The sequence below is a fragment of the Pagrus major genome, chromosome 17 (assembly GCF_040436345.1).
Source record: "Pagrus major chromosome 17, Pma_NU_1.0".
Lineage (NCBI taxonomy): Eukaryota > Metazoa > Chordata > Actinopteri > Spariformes > Sparidae > Pagrus > Pagrus major.
In genome coordinates this window covers 5,584,392-5,612,045 of record NC_133231.1, presented here as the reverse complement: position 1 = coordinate 5,612,045, position 27,654 = coordinate 5,584,392, and the positions used below count along the sequence as shown (strand labels likewise).

At 39.5% G+C, this 27,654-nt stretch overlaps 2 protein-coding genes across 2 annotated transcripts in view; both read right to left on the bottom strand.

The window, feature by feature from the left end:
• LOC141012431 (protein spire homolog 1-like) overlaps positions 1-13,884 on the bottom strand; it is a 38,553-nt gene extending 24,669 nt beyond the window's left edge. The window contains exons 1-2 of the mRNA XM_073485911.1: positions 13,515-13,884; positions 9,365-9,393 (exon numbers count right to left, since the gene is read on the bottom strand). Coding sequence (XP_073342012.1) covers positions 9,365-9,393; positions 13,515-13,884 — 399 coding nt within the window. The remainder of the gene's footprint in view (positions 1-9,364; positions 9,394-13,514) is intronic.
• A 3,409-nt stretch (positions 13,885-17,293) lies between these two features.
• Positions 17,294-27,198, bottom strand: LOC141012615 (V-type proton ATPase subunit C 1-A-like). The gene is made up of 13 exons (XM_073486137.1): positions 27,063-27,198; positions 26,367-26,528; positions 25,696-25,763; positions 23,551-23,636; positions 22,237-22,331; positions 21,884-21,975; positions 21,384-21,482; positions 21,173-21,241; positions 20,950-21,042; positions 20,664-20,757; positions 19,690-19,787; positions 19,419-19,545; positions 17,294-17,978 (listed from the first exon to the last, which is right to left on the bottom strand). Exons 2-13 carry the CDS (start codon positions 26,496-26,498, stop codon positions 17,880-17,882), a joined length of 1,152 nt encoding a protein of 383 aa, XP_073342238.1. The 5' UTR covers positions 26,499-26,528; positions 27,063-27,198; the 3' UTR covers positions 17,294-17,879.
• Positions 27,199-27,654: the final 456 nt, after the last annotated feature.

Below are 27,654 nucleotides of genomic sequence, written 5' to 3'. Positions count from 1 at the left end.
ATCACTGTTGGAGAAAAATATATGGCCCAGGACACTCTGAACACTCTGGCCCCACGGGATAAGATGTCGTATGTACCCTGTATAAAGGTTAGCCCTGATAAGGTATGGATGAGGGCATAGTGACGTCTGATCTATGAGTTTATATCTCTCATGGTCTTTGCAAACTTAGCAGTTCGAAGCTGCTGTAGATGTTTCCAAAATGGATCTCTGACAAACAAAGGCTGTTGTTTATGTAAACTCATAGGATGGTCTTCGATCTATCTGCAGCAGCAGACTGACTGTCTTCTACGCATTTTCTGTCTATTCCTCACTAAGTCACAGGTGAGAAGCTCTGCAGTAACTTTCCACTTATTTGTAGTTAAACAGATGTATGGGAGGGGTGCCTCCGGAGCTTAGAGGATATAGCCTGAAACTAGAGAAGGTTCGGGAGGATTAACTTGACAATGCACTGTGCAGACAGTTGTGCAGTTATTTGGTTCCTCCATGATCATGCTTGTATAAACCACCTCAACGTAAGTCATGGGTGTCTCTGAGTTTTCTTCACCTCTCCTGAATGGTCAAGCGAGCCAAAATTCCACAACAATCACAATATTAGCCTTTATGGCTAAATCTTGAACATGTACATGATAGACTCTGGTGCTCTTGCTAATTAATGTGCATTGTCCCTTCTTTAAATAAAATAAACATAAACATAATATTTCTGACCAAGAAGGCCCTAATTTGATATGGATATTGCAGCAATATTGTAGAAATGACTATTTCACGGTATAACGATATCCAAAATCTCAGATGGTATATAGTCTCACATCACAATAGCCATAGATATTGTATATATTGCCCAGCCTTAAGTGGTTGGTGCTTGTAGTTCAGGAGATGCTAGGCTTAGCACTCAATCTGGCCTGGAATTGGACAGTCATGGTGGATAAAGGCAGCAATGCCAAAGCCAAGACAAAAGACAAGAGTGGGAAATCACACAGGGGATTATTCTGCAGCCCTGAGCACTGAGAAAAGACTCAGGGAGACAGCGAGACAGCATATAAACCACTGACAGAAAAGAGAGTGAGAAAGGGGGAATGAGGCGATGCAGGAAGGACGGAGAAAGACAAAGATCAGAGACAGACGACATGAAAAAGAAGCAGTGAATGAGACGATGAGGGTCATCAAATTGGATCAGAAAGGTCACAGAGGGAGGAGAAGGTGGAAATCAGGGGAAACTGAATCATAAAGAGTCTGTGTATGTGTGTGTGTGTGTGCAGAGTGAAGATCAAGGGCAGATCAATGGACATTCATAGTGGAGGAGGAGTCATATGATAGATCTGTCCCCCTCTCCCCCATCAGCACGAAGAGCTGGGTTTCCTCAGGGGGGAATGGCTGAATGCCACCTCTTTGTCTAAACCCCACCCGGATCCACACCCAATGATATATGACACCATGCAGGCACACACACACACACACACACACACACACACAAAATGCACATGCAGACATACACCTCCAGGGACCCGGTGTAACCTCAGGCTATAACAGAGATCCTCAGCTGGAGCCTGTCGTAGTAAATGTGACAGATTTGGATTGCTCTGCGCTGCCAAGCAGCTAATGCTTTCATGTGTTAAATATGTGGATTTTCAGGCTCCTGTTTCTTATCTTATCTAAACTCCACGTCCACAGAATTCAGTCAAAGGCTATAACAGTATCTGATCTGCAAAAAATAGATTCACGTGGAAAAAATGCTTTCAAGATTCCAGAAATTAAACTTTCAATCTTACAGAGATTTAAAGCATCAGAAGGCTAAGATGTTCCACATTTTGAAATATATTGTCGATCTTTCAGTCTCTGTGCCCTACATCTCTCAACCCAGTGTGAGGAACTGTATGAAAGGTATTGCAAGTACAGCAACATCCCTGTGATATTAGTCAAATTTAAATGTGTGTCCGTTATAACCAGCAGTCTCTCAAGGTGGCACTTTTTAATGCCAAGCACTTAAAACTGATGCCAATGGGACATTGTTTTACACAAAACACTTAGATTTTTTAAATAATATTTTTCATTTTTTTGTATTAATTTATTTATGCTTCTTTACTTGCAGTACTTGCTTTTGATCTTTCTTTATTTCTATTTACTATGTTTATTGTTGTGAAAACCTTCTTAGCAATAAACCTGATTCTGATTCTGACATAGATAGTCCAATATTCTATAACCAGGACGTTCATGTGGGTATCTGTTACTTTTAATAAATGGAGTGGAGAGGCAGTGGCACTTCAAACATTCTTCACAGGAGTGGCCAGATGGGGCAACTTAAAATCTTGGAGTAGTGGAAGTTGGGAGTGGGGGTGTGACGGACGATCAGCGGCAGGCTCATCATTTGTTAATTTGAACAAATTAACTATTACGAAAAACATACATTATTGAATGATAATTGATTTAAATTAGTCTTTAAAAGCTTATTTTAGAACATGAACAAGTAACCACTTATTTTAATAATTAAACGTTCAGAGACTTGTCACACTTTAAAATAGATATCAACTGACAGTGAGCAAAGTCAATTAGTATTCTTTCATCTACACAATTGATCCATCATAAATTCATTCATTGGTTCTACTTCTCCCCAAAATGAGTATTTAAAATAAAAATACTCCAGTGCCCTAACTGTTCATTTTGTGCTAATGGAAAGTCAGGAACTCTTACATGTTATAGGAATATCAAAAGAATATACCCTTATCTATAATGGGAGGTATCAGGAGGGATGAACAGGGTCAATTTCTAAGTATTAGATAATTATACTATATTTTTCTTTTGGTATTGCTTTCCCTTACTATTGGCATGTACTGTAAGTATACCACATGTCTGCATGTACTGATTGGTGTTCTTGCTCCTGTCCTGCACAAGTTGAGAACAAACATATGTAATGTAGGGGACCAAAAGGAGACCCACGTTCCATTTTGTTTTGGGTTACAAAATCATTTTAAAAACATCATGTAAGAGATGTGTCACAATCTCACATTGTGCATACTTCAACTTACTCCCTGATCATGACAGCATCCTGTTTATGCTGTCACTCAAGCATAGAAAAGCCCGATGGAGTAACTACATACACATTCTTCACAAATGATTAAATGCAAACTGTGACTGATTGCAGGAAATAAGAACTTTGCCCATGACTGTGAGGCGAATGAGCATGAAGGCAGGCGAAAAGCAAACGTGTCTCCAGTCCACTTAGAAATCTTCCCCGACTGGTTCCCAGGCTACCAGGCGGCCAAGCAGAATGATGGGATGGAAGGAGGAAAGGGGTGGAGAGAAGAAAAAAAGAAGAAGGAAAAGAGGGGGAAAAAGTGGAAAGACGATGTCAACCAAAGGAGATTTGCCGGTGATGCAAAGTGCAGCCGTGGCCATCATCACAGGCGAGAACAACATCAAACAGCTTGGCTTACATTTCAGCATTCCTGTCACGTAGAGGAGGCAAGCCGGCCAAAGGCACAAAATAAAAACCTTTGTGACGCACAGGGAAATGTTTTTTACATTGTTACCCAAAGCCACTTAATCGCTGTTGTCCTCATAACCTCACCTGAACTCTTCATTGGTCGCAGTGACCGTGGCTTCATCATGAGACAGTCTGGGTTTAGAGACAAATCTTGTTGAAACAAAAGTACAAATCTCAACCTTATTTTATTTTTCATCTCTTGATATTATTGCTGGGAGCGGGATAAATATGTCATGATGGTGCTCTAACAAATGCAGCTGTAATGTTCCTTAGCTGTCCACCTGCTGGCATCAAACGTGTTCTCAGTTATACACGAAGGGAGCACCATATCACCTTTATGGCCCTCTCTCCAACCTACAGCCAATATCCATCTACCATCCACCTACATTTCTGATATCATACCTGAGGGACTATTCGGGTTTGTACATAACAAACTGAAGTGTAACTGTAGCACACAGTATAACCTCAGGTGAACACAAACAAACAACAGAGCCTTATGTTGACAAGAGTACATAATATCATGTAACATCTAACCTTAGAGTTCAGTACATCATGTAATATGACCCTGTGGGTTAATATGTCCGGGTGTCTGCTGCCGTGTATTGACTGTTAATAACATATAAAGAAAATATATGAAACTGTTCAACACAGCGATGGAAAGTAACTAAGTACAATTATTACAGAAATACTGCAATTAAGCACAATTTTGTGTGTTGTGTTTGAGTGTTTCCATTTTCTGCTACTTTATTTACCACCTCCACATCACTACATTTTGGAGGGAAATAATGTTATTTTTACTCCATTAAATTTATTTTTATAACTTTAGTTACTAGTTACTTTGCAGACTCCATGTTGTATTAACAGCTAAAAGCTTTAAACTGCTTCTCTGGCCAGTGTTTGAAAACTAATAATAGAGTGTATCTATAACATCCTGATTAAAATGATTAACAGAAAATCCTCACACTTGAGAGGCTTGAACCAGTTTGGAATTCTTTCTCAATGAAAGACTTCCAAGATTCATCCATGAATCTAATTGATTATCAATCGATTCCCGTTTCTGTCACTTCACTAATCAATCAACTTATAGTTTCAGCACTGTATGAAATCAAGCTTTGGAACATATTGTCAGTTTATTGAGAGTGGCGAGAAGCAGAATCCGTGTACGAATGACAGAATGAGAGAAACATGAGCTTGTGACAGCGCTGTCTGACTGAGGAAGGTCAGGGGTAATGTCACGTGGCAAGGAGGCTTGTAGTAAACCGGTTTAGGGATCCGACAATTGGATGTTATGGTCTCCACTGCATTTTTAGTGGACTCAGACACCAGCTGTTAGAGACTGTGAATCACATTAGTTTTAGTTATGCAGCTTTGTGTGATTCCCACGGACCGAACACCAGAGCCAATTTGTGCTAATTAAATGCTAACTGAAATCTATTGGATCTACTTTCTCGTAAAAGCCGTCCATCCATCAGTGTTAGCCAACCAGCAGAGGATTGCCAGAATCAGCACAAACTGGTCAGAATTAAAGGATTGTAAAAACAATGCGAGGATTTGTCACATTTACATGTACTCATTAGTGGGTTTACAGGAATTAGGGCGTGGCAGTGAAATAAAACAGGAAGTGAGCTCAGTAGAATTTTATTTTAAAAAAGAAAGCACAACGATGAATTACCTCTCTTCTGATTACTGTTCTTTCATAAGTAAATATCCTGTATCATCTATCATAGATTTCTGACAACAGGAGCCAGGACTCAGGCTCAGTGCCAGTCCATCTGGGACATTTAATATTAATTCTTAACAACACATCCTGGTTTCTAAATGTGACACTAATGAGCAGTTTAGTGTATCATAGTCTCTTCCTCATAAAGATAAGTGAAGCACAACTCATGTTAACTAGCCAGACCTACACAGCACTGTGTCAGCACTGTAGAAAAGATTGACTGGGCAAGTCTATATGGTACTTTAATTGTCTAACATTAGAAATTAAAGTATCATAAATTATTTTGGATAAAGAATAATATACTGTAATGTACCAAATCCATCCAAATATCTGCCAGATATAATAAAAAACATAAAATAATGCATAATACACAACTCCTTATCCAACAAACCTATCATGTGACTTTAGTAAAATCATTCTGTCCACTTTACAAGTGATTACCTGGAACACTGGGTGACTAAATAAGACAAAAAGTACACTTAGTGAACGTGTTTATATAAAGATTTTCCCATAATGATAAGAAACATGCGTCATAATGTGTTTCGGTTCATTGTGACTCTGAGAGAAGCGTGGCATATTTCCTCCTGGGCACAGACAAACGCTGAGGGAGATTCCTTTCTGAAGCCTGGCTATGATGCTGTGACCTCTGACTGTCATATGACTGAGACCCCGCATAACGTCACATACAGAACAGAGAGCACACTTCAACTGAAGCACGTACATTTCTCCACCTTCATTGTTTTTATTTTTATCTCCCTTCCTCTACATCTTCTCCCCTTTATGTTCACTATAACTCTTTTTCAGTGCGCAATCAAATCCTGTGGGAAGCAAAAAAGCAGATGCTTCTCCTGCCGAACACTCAACTCCTGAAGTTTCTGTTTATATTTAACACTGAATGTGACATTAGACTCTAATCCCTTCCCAGACTTCAAAGCTCAGACGTTAAGAGAGCACGGGATATGCACAGTTAAACTTTGACAAGAGGGGGAATGTGATCAAACATAATCCACACATTTCTGAGGTTACACCGCATCACGGGACCAAGACAGTCTAGTTAGCATGGCTGCAGGGGTCATCCGAACACATTCCTCGCAAAAGCTACCATATAAAAGGAGGAAATGTGTAGCTAAATAATAGAACTATCACATTTGAGTAACAGCATAGAAAATTGCTGACAAAAATCATTCATTTCCATTGATTTATTTCGCTGTAGTGATTACTGTACAAAGAGCCTTATGCTGCAGCATGCTGTGCCTGGAACTTGGCTCACTGGCTCTGAGGAAAACAGCATCATCTGATATTCACAACCACATCATTTGCTAGAGTTCACACTGTTTGAAGCCATGTGCGGATAATGTGTGTCAGTGTTGAGTACACGTATGTTCCTGTTCATCCAGCTTTGGGCTAATTCCACGCTGTATGCTTGCAGAAAAAGCCTCTGCTGTGGGATTTTTTAGGCTGTCAAGCATCAGGCAGCTCCAACAACTTGCTACTAGTTTTGTTAGCCAGTCTGTAACATACTGCATTGTGAGAAAACTCATTTCTAGTGCAAAGCTGCTTAGCAGGGATTTGTCTATATAGTTTCACTTTCTCTGCTTCGACAGGGAACTGTGTGTGTGTGTGTGTGTATATGTGTGTGTGTGTGTGTGTGTGTGTGTGTGTGTGTGTGTGTGTGTGTGTGTGTGTGCTCGAGTTATTTGCTGTCCATCTGTTTTCACAGCAATCCATCTCCAGAGACCCCTGAAAACTACTGCACATTGTCTCTAATAAACTGAGAAGAGATCCGCAGTCGATGTGCAGCTTTACACACACACAAAATATTCAGACCAAAACCATTTTATCAACTTTGTGTTCATCAAACACATTAACAGCATCTATAAAACTAGCATCCAGCAAAATATTCCTAACACACAAAAGCAGAAGAGCTTATCCCTCCACACTGTCAGACCTTTTTTTTCACAAGCTATCACAGTACCACAGCCATTAACAGCAGCTGATGTTAGCACAGAGAGCGTGTGGAGGAGGGGCAATTTCACGTAACCCTTTAATTACGTCTGAAACTGCTCCCAGAATGTTCATCAAACAGGAGGCCTCACTGGGTGACATTTCAACCAGTCAATCAGAGAAGCCATCTGGGACAGTTGGAGGAAATAACTGGGTGAAGACACAAGCTGTGAAAGAAGGGAGGCGGGGACACATGCCAGGGAATGGTCTTCCGTTCTGACACCTTTCATCTTATGTTTGTGATAAAAATGTGTAACTAACAGCCAACAGCTATTTATAGGTATGCAGATAAAACAGTATTTTAGTGTTAGACACTGAGAGCCAGTATCTTGTATTGTGGCCCTTCTATATGCCCTGTGTTAAGAGAATATTTTGACATTTACGCTTATATTTGCATTCTTGCAATGAGTAGATGAGAACATAGATACCACTCTCATGTCAGCTTGTTAGCTTGTTAGCTCGTTAGCTTGCAGGTGGCAACAGCTACCCATATTCCATACAGCTCACTAACTAACAGTCTGTATGTTGTATGTTAAATCTCACGACGAGAGAAAGGTAAATACCAGTTACATGCTGTGGAGATACAATGTGTAAATCATATCACTTTCACACTAATTTAGCATGTATATGTAGATTAAATTCATTCATTCAGATTAAATGTGGGTAATCCCACAAAAAATAGGTGACTGACTCCTTTCCCATTGCCAGGAGAGCAGTTTGCCTTTCTGGTTGTTTTGTGTGTGTGTGTGTGTGTGTGTGTGTGTGTGTGTGTGTGTGTGTGTGTGTGTGTGTGTGTACACAAGGCACCAAAGACATTCAACGTTTTAAAAACACAACAACATTCTGAATTAGAAACATTGTTTTTTTTTTCTGGAGCTGATAACAGAAGTTGCTAAGGAGTGAGACATCTCACTTCTTTCTTATCCCTGTTGAGAGTCGCACATGAACAATACCGATTAGGCAGCTAACAAGGCTCAGGTAGCGACTCAGACGCCACTGACAATGTAGCAGTGGTCATTTTTTTAATATCTTTTATGTCTCCTTCAAACTCAGTATGCTGAACAATGCTCCAGTGCTGTTTGAACAGAGACAGATGGAAAAGCATTAACAAGCCAGCGGCCTTCACTTCAAGAGACGTCACAGTGTCACAAAAATTAGCGCGTCAACCCTCTGGTGTTGTGTTTTCATCACAGCCGATCGGAGCTAGAGCCGATAAACACCCGTGACTACAGCAGAGTAATTTGACATGGGAGTTAATGCCAATCACAGACGCAAGACTGGTATCAATCATTTCATCTAACTCTCAGTCAGAGAGTAACTAGCACATTTCACAAAATGTGGAACTACAGTATTTCTTGAAGGCATTACCGTCTGGCAGTTGGTTGATGACATCAACATGTTTGCAGAGATGTGATGATAGATGTTTACAGTGCAGCATACCAGAAAATCTCCATCAATTACTTGCATTGGAGACTGTCTGATGATTGTTTTGCTACTTTGAATCTTTTTTCTATGTAATGTTGAGCAGCAAGTCAAATTGCCTATTGTAAAAACTACATTTGAACATGTTATATTTATTAAAGGTGGTGGTTTAAGCAGCAGAGGTCCTGCAGCAGCTGCATTGCAGGCATGAGGATTAGCACATCACACCCCCATGGCTTATGACGGTTTCAGCCACAGCACTACCTGACACTGTCTGCACTTGAAATAATCCTGCTAACTCTAATCTTAATGCAATCTCTGATGTTGTGACTGGCCGCCCGCTTTGGCTGTAACTAGCTAATGTAAACAGCAGTGGAGGGTAAATATTTGAAAAGGAAGTAATGCTGTTATGCTGTTGTGGTTAAGGGTGCCATTATCTCTATCCGGTATCACTCAACCATACAGTATATTGCCTTTCATAAATACCTTATTAATTGTATGACTGGTTCCTTTCGACTAACACCGAAGTTTCCCAGCCTGCATGCTGTGAGGTTTATGAGGTAATCAACAAAAACATTCCAGACAATGTTTAATATGTAGTTACTGCCAAAACACCCGCCGCCGCTGCTACTTTAATACTGTACACAAGTAAATATGTCCACATAATACTGTTCAAACATCTGCAAGCATGTGATGATGGAAAACAGTAACTACAAGAGAATTACAGAGCAGTTACTCACCTCTGTTGTTGTGCAAGGGCTGTATTTACCTGCAGGGAAACAAGAAAACAGTGTTGTGATAGCAGCAGATGTAAGCCGAAGCATAAAGCAGTTCACATACACATGTGCATGGCTGCATACGTTATCATTGTTCAGTTGCAGTGCATAAATGCATAAGTTCACTTGATGACTTTTGGTTTAGCAGCTAGATATCACATAATATCATGTGAAAGGTAGCCTACATTGTCTCATCATCCACTGCAATCACTGGGCAGTTCAATTCAACAGGAGTAAATTGTACATATGTTGGGGACTATTTTCAACTAAGGATTGATACACATTTGCTGTGTCGTAGGTGAGGGTGAGACAAGGGGTGTTGAGTTGGTTGCAATCTGCAATTACACCCCTAGTTGTTTTAGTTCATGGAGTTAAATTGACATCATGACCTTATCCTTTACAGGCTCATGTTCCTAGTGCCAGTTTAAAGAAAAAACTCACCATTGTAGCTTAGTTAACTGTGATCACATGATATCTTCCTCATTAAAAAATGTCTGTGCTCTAGTTATCATTACGCAAACTAGAGCAGTTGTAATGAAAGCTCTGCTTCATTTCTAATTACTTTCTAAGTAGCATGTGAACGATGACGACAAAACTCCTCCCAAGAAGCCATGAATGCACTCCCTTCAGATAGGAGTCCCACTTTAATGTGTCTCCAGGCTACATCAGCGAAGCTTTTACTTCCCGTACAAACAGCCTGATAACAGATGACCCTGTGAACAAACGGCTTTTTTGTATTGTTACACGCAGCAATGCGACACCACAGTAGCTCTGACAGCATCTCATGACGTTAACTTGCATCAGCAGATTTGAAGTGTAGTGCAGTTGGATGAGCATATTATTGAATGTGCTTTCTTAAAAACTATATAACGAATGAGGATGGTATCAGCATGAGTTTAAATATTTATCAGTCTGGGCATAACACAAATATTCACCAAGGTCCTTAAAAGTGTCCTGTTTGTTTGCTGTAGGCTATCCAGATATAACACAAAGTGTCAGCTGCCCCAGATAAACTGCTGAATAAAACAATACGAGCTGGATGTGGGTTTGAGTGACGGCAGGGTCTTAAACGAACCTTCTCTGCTTGAAGTCAACTTAGCTGATGTGAGCTTCAGTGGCCCTAAATGCTTAAATTTTCTTCCACAGATTTATCTCATTGTTTACATGAATGAGTTTGTCTGACCAAGCGTGTGAGAGAGCCTGTACTGAACAGCACAGATAAGTGGCTATTAGTCCAGCAAATTACCCGGAAAACTGAAACCATTTGTGTGTTTAAACTGATCAAAACACTTGCAACGCCTCCCCAAAATGACTTGGAATTGCTTGAAGACATGTACAGCTGTGACTCCAAACCAGGGGTAGGACAGTTGGACAGATAAGTGGAAGTCTTATATATTCAAATATGATCAGCTTTGGATTCACCACTACGTGTTGCAATCGTGTCATTAGCAAGCAGGCAGAAGAAGATCGTGGTATAGATATCTGATTGAAATAGTTATATAATAGTAATATAGATAGTTAAAAGTGACAGATTGGTTAGGAATTAGTTAGTTACAAGTAGGCCTAATGAATAAAGAAAAGCTAAAAGTAATGGGTAAAAAGTTAAAATAAAATGCTAGCACAGTGTAATGAATAAGTGGTTGAATTAGTTAGTTAATAGTAATTAATAAATGGTTTTAAAAAAGAAACAAATAAATAAAAGTAAAAAGTAAATAAACAACTACCTCACTGTAACAGAGGAAAAATGCTAAAAGTACCTGATGGATAGGTTAATGGTTGACTTAGCTAGGCCAAACTAAAAGTAATGGATGGTAGAAAAGCTAAAAGAAATGGGACATCAAAAATAAATAAATAGCTAGCTCAATGTAATGGATAAACAGTTGTCATGGCTAGTAATGGATAGGCTAATGGTTGAATTAGTTAGCAGTGGATTAGTAATGGATAAATGATAAAAAAGCTGAAAGTAATGGGTAAAGAGGCTCGTTAAAATGAAATAAGCGTAAGCAGTTGAAACAGTTAGCTCAAAGCAAAGATACATGGTTGAAAATATCCTGTTTCTCCCACACCTCATACTCAAAGTACGAATGCAAACTTGAACAAACTGATCTAAACATTGACAATTCAACTGAATGAAAAAACGTTCAAAGGTTTTGTAGCCTACTTAAGAGTGTTAAATAACATCCAGTTTAAAATCATTTCAAATGAACACATGATGGCTGCTTTGTGCTTACATCAGACGAAGTACACATGAACAACTATTTATATAAGCTTCTGACTGGTATTGAGAAGCAGCTTTAACTGCTGTATTTGTCTCACTACATCCCTCTCTAACTGATATGGTAATAATTAACTACATCTCCCTATTTCATGTCTGCCTCGCAGAGGGAAATCTGTATGGGCTACTGCATCTCACCTTATCTGTGATAAGAATGTGTGTAGGCTATAATCTTTTGCACATTTGGGTGTTTGATGTGAAGAAAAAAAACAATAAAGTGTTAATCTTTGACAGAGCAACACTATTACTGAAGCAATATTAACAATAACACAACATGACAGCTATATGGCAGTTCAAAACAATCTTGATATATTGTGCATGACATTACATGAGCAACAGAGGAATAAAAGCCTGGACTCCCCTCTCCAATGGTTGCTTCCATGCTCCTAAAAATAGCCCATTCATTCTAAGCATATAGACCTACAGGCCACAGCACCATCATCATTGCAGCTGTGCCTCTCCGATTTTTCTCAGGGAAGTTAATTAGACGATGCATTTATTAAATCAAAAGCCATAGCATTGACTCAGCAGTGTTGTGTATTGTGTATTCTGGCTGAGTTAAGAGCACATCCCTCAGGTCCTCAGGTATAATCCATTACAGACAGAGATATATAGATAGGCGTTCACTCAGTCTGCTCTTCACTCTTCACCCTCTCACCAAATGTGATTACAGCAGATGATGGACATGCCAGGCCTCGGTCTGACAAGACTCTGTAATGTGTTTGGTTCAAGTGCATGCTATCGTGCACAGACACACCCATCACATGGCGAGTAGTGTCATCATGCACTGTGTTTCGGTTTGAATTCTGGATGATCCCTTGTTAGAAAGATTTGTATTAACTAAGATACAAATGCCGCAGAAACAGTGGAACTCTCTTCCATATGAGACACAAATTACTTTAAAGTACAATAAAGTCAGTATAAAGGGACTGCATAGTCCCTAAAGGGATATTTCCAGAATATTGCAGTACTTTGTAATTTGGCACACTTTGCTGCCAGCACTGTCTCCTCTCATTTGCTTGGCTATTTTCAGCTTGGCAATAGAAACACTGTCATTCCAACAGGACTCTCAGTCGTCATTTTCACAGCAGCTTATTAATTGTAGTTTAATCACAAAGGGTTCTCGTGTCTCAGGTATTAGAACCAGCTGATACAAGGTATGTGCAGGGGTGAACCATCACTCCATAACTTCCTATTCTATCCACACAAAACGGGCATCGACCCACAACCTCGATCCGATCAGTGGCTGTGCACATTTCAGCCAGTAATCACATGCTATAATCAGATCTGATATGAGGTGGCAAACAGGCTGAGAGGCTTTTAATGAGAGATGAGATCACATGATGTAGTCGCACGTGCCCTCAGTGAGGAGAAGATAGTGAAAATCAGTGAAAACACTGGTGTGAGGGGCCACGACAGTGAGGGGTCTCTGATGCAGGGGTCTCCTTTGTTTTTTCAAAGATCAGGTCATGTGTTCTGGAGCTTAAAACTCTGGCTGTTGTCTGTTGTTTTCCTGCAGCAGATTAAGCACCTGATCTGTAAAAACATGTAAAGCCTGCACATGTAAAGCCTCCACATGTGCAGCTGAAAACATGTGCACATTTTTTGGCACATTATTACCCTGTGGTGCCACTATAATATTGCCATTAAATTGCTATTGGTGGTTATACACAAGTGGGCTATTGTGATTTTGTAGGCCATGTTGTCCTCCTGGAATTTATTTAAGTCTTTTACATAAGAGCAATCACAACACCTCAGCCCCGTTATTTGAGATCGGAGGGATGGCCTGGCCTATATCCAAGTGGCTGAAGGCGCACTTGGTCTTAAATCATGTTTTACCTTCACAGTCTTGGTGTTCCACCCTCACAGACCCGTCTCTCTGTATCCTAACATCACCCGGTCCGGAGATCTTCCTCGGAGCCGCCGCTGATGATGCTCCGGCGGCGGAGGCGGAGGCGGCGGCGGCGGAGGAGCTCCTCCTGCCCCGGTGTCCCTTCGCCAGCGTCCTGCAGCATTGGTAACACACCGCCCAAGCCTGTTCCTCATTGATGGGCTGCCCATAGAGCCTCAGTATCTGGTCCAAAGTGAGACACTCCGCTCCCGCGTCCTCCGTTGTGTTCATCGTGTTGTGATGCTGCTGCTCATCCCGATGAGTCGCTGCAGCAGCATCCGTCAGCCCTCCTTGGTCCCCGCATCGCTGCTCGGCCATCCTTTCATTATCTCAGCGCAGGAGGCCCGATGACGAGAACAGGTCCAGGCCGATATGTGAGACGGAACCTGGAGGCATTGATGCTTCCCTGCTCCTGCTCCCGCTCCTGCTCCTGCTCCTGCTCCCCGGGACAGCAGCAGCAGCCAGCAGCGCACCGGTGCTTGTTTCTCTCGCCCGCCTCGCTCAGGTCTCGGTACCAACAGTCATGAGGCGGTGCGTGGTGGTTGTGTGTGTCCGCAGCCGTCACCGTGTGTGGTGTGTCTCACATCACAACTCAACAACCGGGCTCACTCCTCCATCACATGATCTCTCTCTCTCTCTCTCTCTCTCTCTCTCTCTCTCTCTCTCACACACACACACACACACACACACACACACACACACACACACACACACACAATGAACGTCCCTGCATCTATTTCCGGGCTTTTGAGAGATTGGTTGATAGAGACACTGGCATTGGTATCTTCGTCTCTTCTTTTCCATATTCAGTGTTTGTTTATTCAGGTTCAGTTCATTTAAATATGTTTTATCGGAGTCAAATCTGGATTACAAACCCGGTTAAGCAGCTAATGCCCCAAGGCCCCAGAAGCCCAGGGCCCCAAATCCTCAGATTCACTGTCAAATGTTTGTAGGTGGTTCATTTATCACAATTATTTTTTTATTTTGTATTTTTTTTACGGGAATTTGTACCAATAAATTAAGATATCAACTGAGGTGATTCATTTGATTTATTTGCATTGTGCTTACATGTAGATATTCTTGAATAAATAGTGTTTAATCAAATTGTCAAACACTGATTGGCACACAGAAAAGCTGTTTAGTAGGCCTACTGGGTGGTTTCTGTGAGCTCTGTATCTAACGGTAGGCCTATAGCTAGGTATACACAAAGCACAGAGGGTGGGACGAGGGAGTCAAATGGGCGCCAACAGCTGGATTTTGAGGCTAACCCGAGCATGAGTGGAGGGACTGTTACAAGATACTGCTAAACTGTGGAAAACTACATAGAAAGGTGCTGACTAGGATCATTTCTAGCCTTTTTAAAAATCATTATACACATGTTTCCTTGTGTTTTCATAGGAACACTGATGCATTTTTGAAAAGTTTATTCATCGCTTATAATTAGAAACATAGTCACTGGTGGTACTGGTAATAAGTGTGATACCCAGTAATTTATGCTATATCATTCATATGGTTTTGTATATTGGAGCGTCTTGGGCACATACATTTCCTTTGCTGAGTAAAGTTTTATTTTACTTGTTTTGAAATAGCCATGGTGCATCCACACAGGTGTTCTCACCTATTGAGGCATCTGTGCTTCGTTTCTTTCACTCTCTAGTTGTTATTTTTTAGGTCTAGTTAGGTGGTACAAAGCTTTTACAGTGATGGGATGTTACTAAGTAAATTACTCAAGTACTGTAAATAAGTACTATTTTGAGGTTTTGAGTATTTCTGCTGCTTTATACTTTCACTTTACTACATTTTCGTAGTAAAGTGGAAGTAAATATTGTAGTTTTTACTCCACTACATTTATTTGATCACTTAAATTACTAGTTACTATGTAGATTGCATGCTGCTGCAGTGTATTTTTAATTCAATGTATTTTATTTGCAATGGGATAAAAAAAGAAATCACTGATTCTGATAAACAGAAAAATGTATCAGATCCAATAATCGGCCATAGGTAAACCCATAGTATACTGTACTATACACATGTAAATATATTTATGATTTACTTTTACTTGTACTTTTGATACTTGTACATTTATTGCAAGAAAACTACTTGATACTTGGGTACTACTCATATGCGTGACCTTTACTTTTACCAAGGTAATATGTTGCCGCGTTAACTTTACATTTGCTCAAGTATGACTTTTGGGTACTTTTTACAATACTGCACTTTTATCACTCTTATTGGCATGTATCACATCATTTCCATCAAAGCTCTGCCAATCTTCAACCTGAGCAGAAGTTTAATCAGATTCACTGAAAACACCTGTGTGGGACTGGGAAGCCTTCTGTTTTCTTGTATTAATATGAATTCTGTCCCATTGCTACAGTAGCCTGTAATTTTTCTTGTACCACATAATTAATTAATTTCTATTTTATCTATTGACAATTTATCTGCACTACTCGTAGTTTATGTCGTGCAGTTACAACAATGTTTCCTTCTCTGATACTTTATTCATGTGACACATTGTCTTGTTGTGAATTTTTGTCATTCGGATTCAACATGTTCTTGGATGATTTTATTTCTACATCATTCCTATATTCTGTATTGTTTTATATTGTATTTCTTAGAATATATTGATCTATTTTTAGAACAGTGTGGGCATACATTGTCCTCAGACAGTGTTACCCAGCTCTGCACTGATTCATCCAATGGATTGACTCGTAATCCGGCACATTAAGAACACCTGAGTGATGGGCGTGCTTCTGTCTGTATGTAACTTCCATACTGTTTATCTGATAATACCTTTACAAGCTCTGTTGGTACAAAATATTGCTCTGTTAAATTACATTTTTCCAAGCTATCGGTACAGTTTGCAGAACTTCTGACTTTATGCCGTTTTTACAGTCATGGAACTTGCAACACATTTAGTTCAGAGCCTGGTAAATTGGTAAGTACATTTACTGATTTACTGTACTGAGATTCAATTTACTTGAGTATTTGCACTTAATACTACTTTAAAATCCTACTGCTGTTTCAGTGGCAAATACTGTACATTTTTCCCTCGCAGTCTGTTTGTTAAATTTGATACCGCGCTCGGGAATAAACTTCCCAACAGTATCTAAAAGCGGTGAAGTGGCTCTACCTCGCATTGTTGTAGTTACAACATAACAAGGCAGATTACATGTTAATGCATTAATAATAATGAACCTATTACATAATATTAACTCTAGCTGGGGCACTGTCACATAACCAGCACCTGTACTTTTGATACTTGACATCTATTTTGTTGCTATAGTTTCTTAATTTGTAATGAACATTTGTCACTTGTAATAGAGTATTTCTATAGTGTAGTGAAATCATACACTAACACTTGCAGCACATTGAAATATGCAAGCAGCTCATCAAAGTGTGTTTGGTGCCCTCTGCTGGCTGTTGTTATCTCCAGCTGTCCTCCATATTGACGCTGTAGTTTTCTTGTAGCTCGCTGGGTCACAAATGATTTCTGCCCGAGGAGGAACTTTCCTTGAAATTGCCCGTGACGCTGCATATGATCATGAGTCACCAGGAGGCTCACAGAGGATCTCTCTTTCTTTACTACACAGAGACACTGCCTGAATCTCTTTCACTTCTCTCAACATTTAACGCTAACATCATACTTTTCTCAATTCTGTTCAATCAAGAAGAAATGATGCACACATACCAAATATATATTAATCCATTTAAAAAACTCGCATGATTTGATGTATTCATCAATCATATTTATTCAATCAATGTTTTACACAATACTCTGATACAGATCTGTTTTGACAGCAAATATACACAACATAAGACAACACACACTCATTTAACACCTCTGTTGCACAACGTCTGCACAGGTGACCCCACAATCTCAGAAACACGCACCAGATCTGGTTGCCATGGGTACAGTGATAACATTTCCCATATGTAAACTCAAATCTCTGAACACCGATACATCAGATGTAGCTATCAATACACACCAGCACATGTGGAATGACACAGTAAAATGCAACTCTCTAGTATGATTTCTTGATCCATTTCACATAAAAAAAAAGGTTATTTATCTGTGTGACGTGAAAAGAAAAGATGTAAACAAAAACAATATTTAAAAGTCTTTTTGTCCCTTGGTTGTAAAAGTGGCAGAAGCTTGCTGATGAGTCTTTTCACCACAAGGAATGAACATGCAGCATCGTGATTCACCAGCTGATGGGGAGAGGTGACGGCGTGGAGACAGACAGTGGGGACAGGGGGAGGAGGGGGAAGTATGTACCAACACTCAATATAAAGACAAAATGTGGAAAATGTTAAACTTTAAAGTCCAACAGGTTGCAGTCGATCTTGTAGTAGACGTAAGGATAATACTCCTGCTGGCTCAGGTTCAGGCCTGGGATGTCCATCGCAGACTGGAATCAAAAGAGTGCAGGCTGTTAGTGTGTGTAAGCCGCTGTTTCAATGTTTGTAGGAGGTTTATCTGTAATCATCTCCCAAATGAGGAGCGGAATAAATCACCATAATGTTAACACTACTGTTCAGTACAGTACAGGCACATTTCATTGAATCCAATATTCTGTGCACTGAAAAATTCAAACATTATCTGATGTAGTGCAGCAAAGCTTCAGGGCAGAGCTCTGAACAATTACTTAAAGATCCTTATTTAAAGTTATTCAAACAAACTTGTTAAAAGGCCAGGATAACATTTAATACAGCTTCATACCTCAATAAAAAGGCATGAATTCTTTGATATGCGACTACAAGTACACACTAAAGACTGTATATAAAGTGGTTCACACCACTGTAGTTATTGTTTTTGTTGTAGTAACCAGTTATAGCCATTAGGAGGAGCACCTGTTATTCTCTGACACAGAAGGAGAAGCAAAGAGGTTTCAAATCAATGCAGACTACTGTACATGCTAATTTTACACATAATGAACAAGAAATTAATTGTCATAGTAAACTGTTTTTATACAAAGAAAATCAACACGCCATCTTATACTAACAGGAAATTATGTTGGATGTCAATCAAACCATGACTTGAAATGTCACAGCAAAAAAAAACAATTCAATTCATTTAAATCAAAAAAGAAAAAACTGAATGTTTTCAAGCAATGAGCAGCTCCTGCACTTTCTTTGTGCATTGCCTCGTGGGAGAACAGAAAGCATGAAGAGCACACTCAAATATTGACCATATTTAGCTTTCAGAAAGTATACTTTATTTTGTCACATTTCCAGTGTGAACAAACTAAAGACTCAAACCTAATTCGAATTAGTGTGTAGTACAGATTTAGGGAATGCAGCATATTCTGGTTTTGACATTAGTAGTTCATGTCTTCATGTCTTCTTTGTAGTGAACTAACACGTCACAAATAAATATAAAATAACTGCAAAAAATTTTATTAAAATGTTGGAAAAGCCAAAACACATATTGACACTTAAGGGAGGCACCATGGTGGAATTAACATATAACTGTGCCTACTCTTCTCAAGATGCAGACATACAATGCTTTTCAAAAAGTAGAGATTCACTGAGAAAACTAAGAAAACTACTTCAGTCAACGGTTCACCTTGTGCGTGCATAATTAAAGCGCCATCTTATCACAAAAATGTTCATCTCGGGGCGATGTTTGTGAAAGAGGGATGTAATTATTTCATGTAATGGAGGTATTGTATCTAATAATATGTTGTAATAGGTATAATGTTATGTTCATGATAATCATAAAGTTTTTATAGTCTCAAACACCTACCAGTATGCTGTTTCAGCTTGCAGTGCAGTGTTATTCTTGATGCTATGACCTTGTACTAACAACAGCAATAAGAGCATTTATATAATATAATCACAGTACTCACATCAATGATTGCTGCTGCGCTGCTGTCCAGATGTTTGTACAGGTCATTAAGCACCTCCCTCAGCTTCTTCATGGTCTTCTTGGTTGGCTGCAGGAGCATGGCCTGAAAGTTCACCGGCAGCCCATATCTGAAAAAACACAATACATAAATACAACTCATCAAAATCTTTTCAACTGCTGCTGATGAAAAGGATGTGAGCACTGTCAAATGATACTTTTATTTGTAGTTAGATGTGTGGGTGATATTAAGACTGTATGTCTGATCACACTACCTTAGAACAGATTCCACAAAGACCCTTAGTGCTTTAATGTGGATCCATGCAATGAAGGCCTCACTGAAGTTCACTTTCAGCCATCGGACGAGTGGGCCCTGCAGAGAAGAGATGCAGATTAGGGTTATATCTTTTTTTGGATGTGTCTTGAGTCTCGTCCAAAAAGGAGAAGAATGTATTTGCAATCAACATGAAACATGAAACTTTTTTTTCAAGCTACATTTCTCTTTCTGTTCTCAACACTACTTTTAAGAGACATTTTTTTACAGCAGTGGATTTGTGTGTGGTCAGCTTCTTCTGACTGCTGCTGCCGGCACAGCACTTTTTTTTTATTCCTGGTTAAATTAAATAAAGATAAAAGATCACTTTAAAAAGATTAACCCAGTTACACATTCACACCTGGAAGCTGCCCAGTACAACCACAGTCTGATCTGTTGGCCACTGAGCAGCTAAACTGGAGCAGTTGGGGTTAAGGGCCTTGCTCAAGGGCACCTCAGTGGCAGATTTATAGATTGACCTTCTGGTCACAAGCTTCCTTCTCTAACCTTTAGGCCACCACTGCTTGTTGCTCGTTCTGTGTGATCGAAGTGATTTTTTTAGTCAATTCTGGGTGTTTGAATGTTCGTAAATTACCACTCGAAAAAGCCCTTTGAATTTGAACCCATTACCTTATGAAAAAACGGTAATTTTGGTTAATAAAAGTAACTCTGCTGAAAAACAAGAGAGCCTAAATCCTCACTGCAGTATCTAAGTGCTTAATGGCTGTAAGTTTATCTTCATAATGTACTAAAAATCAATCCAGTGGCTGGACTGGGAAACAAAGTATGATTGGTAATATTGAAACAATTTGTATAGTAGATGATGAGCTGCAGTGTGCCGAGCCACTTGAGTGTTTCCTGCCTTAAATTACCCAGTGTTAAACTGTATCAGCGAGAAAATTTTAGCAGAAAATTATTTTCTGTTCCATCACTTACAAACTGCTTCTTCTTGTCTGTGGAGAGCCGTGTCATCTCCTCTTTGTCTGCCTTCATCTCCTCTTCGTTGTACTGGAAGTCTCTCACTACGAACCTAGAAATAAGATGTAGAGGGCGGAAAGCAGCTTTGTTTAATCACCGCAGCGCTGTATAGTCGATATATTTAGTTACAGCTATTTATATTTGCAGTTTTGCTCATTTTCTCTTTTAGACACTTCTCACACCTCATGCTGGTGATTGTCCTGAGCAATGACAGTGTGTGTTTGCTCAGCATAATAAGTCTTACTTGTTCTCTCTTGCTTTGTGCTTGAAGTCATCAATGGCTTTCATAAATAGAGTGACACTGAACAGTCCACTGTCATTGTCTTCAAATAGCAGACTGGAAGAAAAGACAGGTACAGGTTATACTGCTGTAATGATACTGGCAAACTGTAGATTAAACACGAAGTGTAAGAGGAAGAAATCAACTTCTAAAAATACAGTTATTTTGACATGATGACATTACTTACTTTGAGGATCGAGGCACCACCATCTCAGCCAGTGTTTCATATGTTTTCTGCCAGTCAGTGTATGCAGTCCTGAAAGAACAGAAGGCGAGGAGATGCTAAGTAAGCATCCAATTTATCTTTCTCCTGAATTACCCTGCCACATGTTTAGAAATCTGCCATCAGTATCCAGACATGCTTTTAATACTAGCAATACTAGAAAGGTAATACTCACTTTGGTACAACTACCAGCAGAGTGACGAGGTACTCTGAATCAAGTACAAAGTCTTCCTTCTTGACGATGTCAGCCAGGCTCCTGGTCAACAGGCTCCCCCTGGTGGCACACAACAGTGTTACAACAACATGGACGTGACATGGAGAAGGTGCCCGGTGTTGACAAAAGCATTTCAGAGTCGCAGTAACTATTCAGACTGTGCTGACATGGAAACATGGTTCCTCATCCTTGAAGCTTGACTGATGATAGGCACAAGGAAGTGTTTTATTTAAGAGCTGCCTGGTATAACCAGGGATTTCAAGTCAGCTGACAGGAAGTTAAAAGAAGTTCATTTATTTTGCTAAAAGGCCCCTTGATGATAGTTGAATAGGCTGGGGAAGATATAATTTGGTCTAACTGACTTAGATTTTACAAACTGTACTTTGATTGGCTAGCTACATTACTCCCTGTGAAAAACTCTTAGTGTTAGACTTGTACATTTGTTCACGTGGATCACTTACGCATTCTTCCTTTCTAAGTTTTGCAGGTTTCCTTTAAGGTTGTTGTAAGCTGATGCCCTGGTCTTCAAGTCGTTGTCAATCTGGGTTACTTGCTATAAAAAACAAAAAAACATGGTTTATTTATGACTGAATAACAAAATACAGAGTAACATACCCTTTAAGACACATTTCCACAAATACTAGCATAGGTGCACAAAGGCTGGATGGGCCCAGCAGGAAAAATAGTGTTAGAGGCCTATCACTACACATTAGGCTACAGAAATAAACAGTTACATAAATTACATAATCTGTACAAATACTTACAAACCTTGATAGTGAATTCACTATTTTTCTAATCTTACTGAGAGACGTACCTTTGAGATGATTTCAGAGATGTTTTTAAGTGACTGTTTGATGGGATATTTTGCCATGTCCCATTGAAATCTTGTGATGTAGGTGACAAGATCAACTAAAAAAAAGACAAAAAAAGACCTGTCAGGCTATTATCAGCTTATGATTGCATTATAGTGAGACAGAAGTTGAGTAAAGCTTATCTTTAATTACAATGATTTCTGATACATGCTAATGGGGTAATTTTGTTCCTTCCCAGGATTGTAATATATCCTTCTCTGAACTTTTTGCAACCTCCACGGATACAATGGATGTGAATGAAATTTAGTTCATAGAAATGCAAAAGGACTTTTGTTTTCAATTCAACAGCAACAAGGCTTTTCTACAAACTGTGTCTCTGTTGGATAATCCACAGCTCTCACTGTGAAGTATTCATTAGAACTACATTCTACTAAAGAAATACCAATGAAAACTGCTGAAAACAGATCTTTAGATTATTAAAAGTAGCCTGGACACTGATGCTAGAAATGGATATTGCAGCAGAATTTTTTTAATGCTGTCCTTTAATCCTTTTTATGAGGAGGTGAGGCAGATGCCCCAAACTGTGATCTGGACAATAAAACCTACATTTTCTGGAAGGTTAGACACCACAAGAGGTAAGTGAGAAAATATGCTTTGTTTATTAGACTCATTTGGATGATCCATTGCATCAATCCTATTTTTTTCCATCTGGTCTTTTCTCAAGAATGTAAAGAATATTTAGAACGACATCATTGTGTCGAGTAGTTTTTGCCCAGTTAACCTTGCTTGGCATTCAGGGTGTATACAGGTATCGGACATTTAAATGTAATTTTAATAAGACTGCTTCAGGATAACTTTTTACCAAATTTTAGACAAATTTTAAGACAAATAATGTTTTTCCTAACCATAGAGATAACTAGTATATATATTAGGTTTTTTGTAGGAATATGGTTATTAGAGTTAGTCTAAGCTAGTCTAAATTTTGCCAATACGTGAAAGTATTAGGTTCAACCGTAGGCTGTAGAAATGAGGACTGCAGAAGAGTTTGACACATTTTGAGAAAAAGAAATGAAAACATGGATACATGAGATTAGATCAAATGTTTGTGGCAATTAAGCAATTAAGTTAACCTCACACATTCAAATTTAAGACTATTTAATAACGTTTAAAGCCTATACATTTTTTAATTAAATTTAAGACATTTTAGGACTTTTATAACGACCTGCAGACATCCTGTTTAAATTATCCCTTTTGATAATTACCGCTTTTTCTGTGCAAAATTAATCGGCACACACAGTGTTGTAATATTACTGTACCTCCGTTGGCCAGCAGGTTCTCTTGCACTTTGTCTCGGCTGTCCTCCAGCACATCGGCCATGTACTGAGCAACCTTCTTCACCACACTGTGAACAGCCGGGAGACATCAAAACACGCTGTGACCAACACACACTGCATGCACAGTTTAAACCCCACACGACCACCGCGACCTCACGCCCCAAATTTAAGACAAACATACACACACATCAAAAACTTTCACATCTTCTTGTTAAGGTATTTTCCCGACAAGGCGATTTTTAACATGGCAGACCTGCAGAGTTAATGATTTTTAACCACACTGTTCAGCAGCACATCAAAGCATGTCTGTGTCTACAGTAGAGAAGCCAGGAGAGACTGGGAGCCAAGTCACATCTCATGATGAAAAATTTAATAAGAAAGTATATCTGCCACTTTAGTTTCATTTTGACTATCTAGAAAATGTTTTTTGATATTTCATGTTATTATTTATATTTATATCTATATTTTCATATATTTGCCAGGGCTGCAGGATATGATAAAACAAATTATCTTTCAATTTTTTGACTGCTATTGCAATATGATTAATTATTAGTGGGAATGATTCTTTTTGCATGACAGTTTTCAGAAAAAACTATTAAAATCATGATCAGATCATGTTTTCTGACAACTGAGGAAGATTTGTAGACCAGGACATGTCAGCAGCTCTACAGCAGTTTATTATATTGCTGTTTTTTTCACACAGTTTACCTTTATCAAAACACTGCAGCTTCTGTAATTTTAATATTTCGCTTCATGAGACAATCTCTACGGAAGCCCCAAAGGGCCATGCATTCATACATTTTATTTCCTCCGTTTTCCTGTGATAACGAGTTAATTTCATTTGTTTTCTTGAGATCTCAAGTTATTATCTCGAAATAACAACTACCGTTTTCCCGAGATAACGGGATAATTGTCTTGAGATCTTGAGAAAACAAAACGATAGTGTAGTATATTAAATCATTGCAGGAAACATCATTCTGTGTAGCAATGTCAGAGGAGCAGGAGCATATCGATCACCACATCACATATCTTTTCAATCAAGGCCTGACACAGGCTGAAATAGCATTATGCCTTGCTATTACAGATAATATACACATTAGTGTGCATAATCCAAAAAGACAGTTAGCAAGGCCTCAGCTATATCGGTGGTGCAATCTAAGTGAGCCTGATGTCGTCATTAACTACATAGCTGACCAGCTATGTAGTTAATGGCGAGATCTCAAATTAATTATATCGTTATCTCAGGAAAACAAAGTTTCGTTATCTCGAGATCTCGAGAAAATTATCTCGTTATCTCGGGAAAATGGCAGTTGTTATTTTGAGATAATAACTCGAGATCTCGAGAAAACAAATGAAATTAACTCGTTATCTCGGGAAAACGGAGGAAATAAAATGTATGAATGCATGGCCCTTTAGGGCTTCCGTAAATCCCATCATTTTACTATGCTCTTTTTGTTTGTAATTATACTTTTTCCTTGGTGCATGATGTATATGAATTTCGTTTCCATATGCACTCTATCTAAAAATTACAAATAAACAAACTTGAACTTGTAGTTATCAAATCAAAACAGGTGAAATTTTTAAGCATTCATTAATTTAGGTTTTGTTTTCGTCCAGATAGTCTGGTTGGGAACGTAAAAAAAAAGGAACTAGATTAAAGACAGACTGCAGTCAAACAAGTGAAACCGTGTTGCAAGGCTGCTCTTTCTCACAGTCTTGGAAATATCTACAGAGGAAGCAAAATAGAGCTCAGCAGTAATGTCTGGGTGTGAGTTTTGGATGTCAATATTTCCAAAAGACTTTAAACTGCACTCAAACATAGTCGCGGCACATAAGTCATCGGGTATAAATATGACTAAAGAAAGAGCTGCTTGTGTGTCACCCAACTGTAAATTGCCAAGTTTAGACTGCGAGGCCTGCTAGCCTCAGGCCACTGTGAAATTCCTCATTGTTACAAGGGAAGGGAAGGGATTAGGGAATGGTAAACTGGCAACATCAGAGAGTCAGGAGCGCTGTATAGGTTAGAGGACTGTATTCAACGTGATCATGAGAACCCTATACAACACAAATTTAATCACTAAAACAGGCGTTTGAGATAGAAAAATGTAATGGTTATTCTAAGCATACCTTTCAACAAAGGAGTCTAATTTGGCCAGTTCATCCGACAGCCCAACCAAGACATCTAGTGTTCCCACCTGTTTGTGAACACAAAAAGTCAAACATCAGCATATTAAGACTTTTGACTCATCAGTCCTGAGATCTGGGTCATTTTTAAGTAGGGTCAGCAGGGTTGTGTTTAAACAGTGACATCTGGGGCTCAAACCGCCTACAGTGACATCCAGGGGGCCCTATGTGCTTAGGATGGCGCCTCTTTGTCCAGAGCCGTTCATGCAACGCTAACAGGTCCAGGAGAACATTACAGCCCCGTGTGGCAGCAAGGTCAGCGGGGTTACTTCACCTTCAGCAAAGAGAGGAACCGAACCAGACGAGCCGAGCTGCTCTGTGGATGAAAATTTCACCAAACCAACGCTTCACCATGCACGCAACGGATCGGTGTATAGGCTGTTTCCCATACACACAGTCAGCTTATTCTTGACAGTGGATCACTCAGAAGGTGAGCGATTTTCATATGAGCCAACTTTTATGTGTAAAATCAACATGTGACTTTCTTCAAAAAATAGATAAAAAATAATTATGACATTGAATTGTATTTACATTCAACTGCCTTAATTACTGCAAAGTACTGTCTCTGTAGTGCAGCATGGGAGAAAAGGTTGCTATTGTAAATGCATGCTAACCTTGAGGTCTGGGATGTTGAACTTGTGGTTGGCGGAGAGGTTGTTGGTACGTGTGGTGGCTGCCATCATTTTGTCCCATGTTTGCTGGCAGGTCTTCTCTCCAGGAGCAGAGATCAACCAAAACTCTGACATGGTTACAGCTCTGGTGCAGCTTAGAGGAAACTGAGAGGAGAAGTCTATTTAGACTTATGCATGCTGTGTTATTATTCATTTCAACAGTTATACAACATTGAGAAACACTTAGTCGGTCTCTTTATCACTAGTATAGATTTGGCGACAATACAGGTAAACTAACTGGGTTTATACAACGTAACCTCAAACCTTTAGCTACATTTTAGCTCCAGAAAGCTGCTAGTGCTGTTGTAGTGAAATGTCCTGTTTACCACCAGGAGAGCTAATGAAATGATGCTACACTAGCAACAGGAACTCATTCAGAGTACAAGTCCAGTACAGGCTAACGTTAATGTTTTGCCAGCACTACATATCTTCATTCCCTGACTGCTAACTAGCTCTACACAGCTACATATAAGAATTAAACAGCACATTTAAAGCGACGACGCTGCCAAAGATAAGATGGTTAAGGTCCGGCAATATCCACAAGGGATTAGCTACCGTTAGCCACTTAGCTTTGTTCACAACAACAAACAACAACAACACCACAGGTGGACATTGCTAATGTTTAACAGTTTTACTCACCTGTGAATACAAAATATGTCCGTAAACTAGAAAAATATAGCTGGTAATAGCGTTTCTACGGCTTGATAATTTTCATAGTTGCCATTCAACACAGTTGGTGAGGTCTCCTGACAGCAGCATCAGAGTCAGCTGATCTGCAGGAGGAAGCGGAAGGCCTCTCACACACTGTGCTCACCAAGGACTCAGCAGCGACCCCAGCGGGTGGGTGCTGGGTACTGCAGAGCAGGTAAACTCAGATGATGGCAGTGTGATTGTGATTACTGTGAGTGAGTTTGATGCCCAGGTTCAAGGGCACTTCAGCAGGGTACATGCTTGTGAACAAATGCGATGGAGGACCATGACCTCCAAACAAAGGAGGGCCTCAACAACTACGCCAGACTTTATTTGGAGCAATCATGTCAAGATTGTATGAATGTTATATAACAGTACATAGCTCAGTGGCTGCCATTATGACTTAGAATAATTGGGCTGGCATTTTCATGCCATGGTCAGTTTTATACAGACATATTAAATGTGCAATATGTAAGAATCTTTTGTTTTAAACAGTTCAAAGTTTTTTATATTATTATCATCAACAGAACGTGAAGAAATA

Bases quoted from the DNA above. Each gene is read 5' to 3' on its own strand.
- LOC141012615 (XM_073486137.1), bottom strand. From the start codon at position 26,498: ATGTCAGAGTTTTGGTTGATCTCTGCTCCTGGAGAGAAGACCTGCCAG. The intron at 21,043-21,172 runs GTAAGTAATGTC...CTTTTCTTCCAG, and splicing joins GTGGTGCCTCGATCCTCAAA to TCTGCTATTTGAAGACAATG. The intron at 19,788-20,663 runs GTAAGTGATGGA...TCTTCTCTGCAG, and splicing joins CAGACAAGAAGAAGCAGTTT to GGCCCACTCGTCCGATGGCT.